Here is a 4,058-nt window from a genome sequence, read left to right on the forward strand (position 1 = left end):
AGCGATAACGAGGTAAGTTTAAACCTAGTTAAGGGGGGTTTTTTTTTTTTAAACTTCTTGCCTATATCTACTGCATGCTAGCAGTAGATATAGGCAAAAAAAACGGAGGGTTTAGAACCACTTTAAAACACAGCTGGCCGGGTTGGAGTTGCCCGACCTTAAAGTGACATTAAACCCTCAGATTTATTAACATAAAACAATACTGTAATGTGTGCCTTACTGTAATCCATGGTAGTTTCCCTTCTCTTTGCTGCTCTTCCTTTTAAATCTGTATCTGTTCTCATGCTGGGCAGAACTTCTGTTTTGCAGCAGACTGCCTTGTCTATGGATTGGATACATGGTGTCTGTGTATATGTTCACAACCTGAGCCAGCACTACAGGAAGAGGCACTCTGCTGCACTCTGCCCAGCATGAGAAGACATGAGGATTTAAAAGGAAGAGCAGCAAAGAGAAGGGAAACAACCATGGATTACAGTTAGGCGCACATTACAGTATTGGTTTATGTTGAAAAATCTGAGGGTTTAATGTCACTTTAATCTATGTTGAGTAACACTCAATCACTAAAATCTCATATGAGTTTTAACATGTTAATGTCATTTCAAAAGTTGCTATCAATCTTAATAAAGTCTGCAATAATATAATATTTGGGGATTCTGCTATGATGGTTATGGGATAGGCACTTCCTGTTATGGGGTGACAACAGTCAGCCCGTTGTGCTCTTGCGCTGCCATGCTGTCACATGCCGCCCTGGTTCAGTTAGGGTTTCCATCCACTTGTATGTCTTCATTCTGATTGGCTGGGGTTTTTTTTCCATAATGTCTTTATTCCTTTTTTTATATAAAACTGTAAACTTGTACAACCTTTGTCTCTTTTGTTCTCTGTAACGAAGTGTAGTAGAGTGGATGTAGCACTTTCGTTGCCCGTGTCTTCCTTTGCGTCACTGGCGTCAGCCGGCGAGCTCGGACTCCGTAGTGATCGGGAAACCCGAGACTCTTCCTATTCACAGGTAAAGCCGGGGCGCTAATTGATTTCTCTGCACAGATTCATTGGCGCCTCGTTTGTGCAGCTGCTTTGGAAAACAGAAATCGTCATTGTGAACACTGGACCCGGCACTTATAAAAGCCGCGGCCATGCGTTGTTGGTAAACTTGTTTCACAAGTGTTATGATGGTTGCAAGAACTTTGCTTGTAATCCTGACCTTGGTCCTCGGGATCGCGGCGGCTGCAGCCAATGTGACCTACAGCTGCTTCAAGGACACCATGAGCTACTTGTCGGACCTGAACGGCGATGTCCCCAAAGCCTATGCCATGATGAGTAAGTACATTCCTTTATTTATTATTTATTACAGGTATTTATATTGTGCTGACAATTTACACAGTGCTTTACACAGTGCACATTCACATCAGTCCCTGCCCTGGAGGAGCTTACACTCTAAGGCAGGGGTAGCAAACCTCTGGCCCTCCAGCTGAGGTCAAACTACAAATCCCATGATGCATCTCTCTTCGGGAGTCGTGTCTATGAGAATCTTGCAATGCCTTCGTGGGATTTGTAGTTCCACCGCAGCTAGAGGGCCGGAGGTTTGCCACCCCTGCTCTAAGGTCTCTATCTCGCATGCATACAGGGCGAATTTAGACAGGAGCCAATTAACCTTCCAGCATGTCTTTGGAGTGTGGGAGGAAACCGGAGTACCCGGAGGAAACCCACGCAAGCACAGGGAGAACATGCAAACTCCATGCAGATAGTGAGCTAAAGTGATATTAAAGTCAAATGCTGATGAAATCACATTAGTGCCTGCGCTCCAGTCCAGTGCGATCTGCAAAAATGCTGCAAGATTTCTGCAGATTGCACTGGACCGGAATGCAGGCAAGCGATCGCACTGTGGGCGGGGGGCATGTCTGCGGTGCCATTGACTTCAATGCAACCCCATGCCCCCTCCTGCCCCTGAACGCAGGGAGTCGGCCGGCTTGCATTCCAGTGCGTTCTAGAGGCGCCTGCGTCCTGTCCTACCGCGGTGCTTGTGTGGCCGAATGTGGCCGACGTTGCACACGGGGAGGGGTGTCCTGCCCCTTTCCATCTGCGGCATCTAACACATTCAGCCGGCAGCCACACGAGCACCGCAGTCCCTCCCCTGTCACGTCTCTCTGCAGGGACAGGATCGAGAAGTGAGCGAACGCCGGTATGTGTTCGCTCACCTCCCGATCTACTGAGCCGACCTGTGACAGTCTCATTGTCACAGGTCGGCTAGAACTATGAGGTGAGTGAAAAGCACTCACCTCATAGTTCTCCTTTAAAGCTTCTTGGGCGCCTTCCCCCCATGTGATTCTCCTGCAAATATATTTTATTTTTACCCCTCCGAAGCGCTAAATATTTAAACGCAACAAAGTTTCCATCTTACCGCTTTCTCGGCCAAGGTTGCGTAAAGCCCGAGGTCTTTAAAACACATTATTGTGGGGAAATACCAGGAAATAGAGCATCCCTGAAAGGCCAAGCCGTGCTCCGAGGCCTGCTGGGTGGTTTGAAAGCCGCCGCATATCGCGCATGTAGTTATAAATTATCTAGAGCTAAAGTGCATTTTAAAGATCTTCCTGAGCTGCGAGGGAAAGCCGCAGGTTACTTTGAAAGGAAAATGTGCCGAATGTGTCGCCCTTTTCTCTAGATTTGGCTCTTGGAGGAAAATTGGAGTCATTTAAAGGGGAAACACTTGTTTTGTTGGAAAGGGTGTGTACAGTCTTTTTGATTGTTTTAAGTAAACCAATAAAAGAGAGTAGAGTCAAAGCAGTGAAGCGCCGCAAAAAGACAATCCCTCCTCAATGGGAAATCCTTAAAAGCACACTGCAGGATGCTGCCCCCCAAAGAAGCCGGGAAAATAAAAGAGAGTAGCTTCAATTAACCACTTCCAGGGGAGTCACGTAAATGTACGTCCTCCGCTGGAAGTGGTTATGCCAAGAACACGGCTGCTGCAGCCACGTTCTTGCTACCGTTTTAAACAGCTAGCGATTGCTTTTTAAATACAAGCAATCCGGCAAGTATACAGGGGCCAGATCGCTTGTATGGTGCGGTGCCGTGTCCCTCTCCCTCCCCCCCTTCGCCAGCACCGGTTTCCCGGGCTCCACTGTCCCCCGTGGGAGCTTCCAGCCGCGGATCTCTCCTCCGATCACTGGACCTGGAAGTGATGTGCATTACATCACTTCCAGTGACACTGTGCACATTCTCCGGCTCCTAGAGCCAGAAGAAGAAGCTGGTGAAGCAGATCTCTGCTTCATCAACTTTTTTGGGGTCCCTAGGTGACATGAGGTGTCTCCATAAAGAGGACCTGTCCCATTATATTTTCTATTACATAGGGGACTCGTTATCCCCCTATGTGATAGCAATAAAACTGAGTCTAAAAAAAAATTTGTAAAAATGAAAGTAACAGATAAAAAAAATTTAAAAACGCAAAAAATATATTTTAAAGTCCCTTGCCCGCACGTGCACGCATATACAACGCAAACACGTGTCGGATGCGCCTACGTACAAAAAACAAAATTGCGTCACATATGTTACATATCGTCGCAAGTGTTGGAGTGAGAGCAATAATTCTAGGCCCATCAATCACTGAAATCTTGGCTATTGTAGTTTTTTGCGGTATAAATCTTCCAATGGCATGCCTACACACCTCAAGATGAAATGTAACAACTAAATCTCTAAAGACACCTGAAACTAACATTAACCATTTAGCTAGTGTTTGGAGGAGGAGAGTGAATATAAAAGGGAGATCAATTACTAGATGTACCATATTTTTCCGTCTATAAGACGCCCCCAACTTTTCTTACCCAAAATTCCGAAATCTATATTTTAAATGGTATAATATTGAGGACACAGAGTCCTCAGTGTCTTTTTCTGCACTCAGTACAGAGGTTTCCCATTCATTCACAAACTGCTGATAGTAAGATATTTACTATCAAGCAGATTCTCAATGGGGAGGAGCCTCTGTACTGAGTGCTTCTCCCCATTGAGAAATTCATGAATGAACAGGAAGTGATGTAAATCACACCCTGTTCATTCATAACTGGGGACAC

The 4,058-nt window shown here is 45.9% G+C and overlaps 1 protein-coding gene across 1 annotated transcript in view; it reads left to right on the forward strand.

Annotated features, from left to right (window-relative positions):
- Nucleotides 1-1,166: 1,166 nt before the first annotated feature.
- The window catches only part of LOC108798499 (nose resistant to fluoxetine protein 6-like), a 52,777-nt gene continuing 49,885 nt past the window's right edge, over nucleotides 1,167-4,058 (forward strand). The window contains exon 1 of the mRNA XM_018570265.1: nucleotides 1,167-1,314. Coding sequence (XP_018425767.1) covers nucleotides 1,167-1,314 — 148 coding nt within the window. The remainder of the gene's footprint in view (nucleotides 1,315-4,058) is intronic.

The sequence above is a fragment of the Nanorana parkeri genome, unplaced genomic scaffold (genome assembly GCF_000935625.1).
Source record: "Nanorana parkeri isolate BGI_ZX_2015 unplaced genomic scaffold, ASM93562v1 scaffold38, whole genome shotgun sequence".
NCBI classification, from domain to species: Eukaryota; Metazoa; Chordata; class Amphibia; order Anura; family Dicroglossidae; genus Nanorana; species Nanorana parkeri.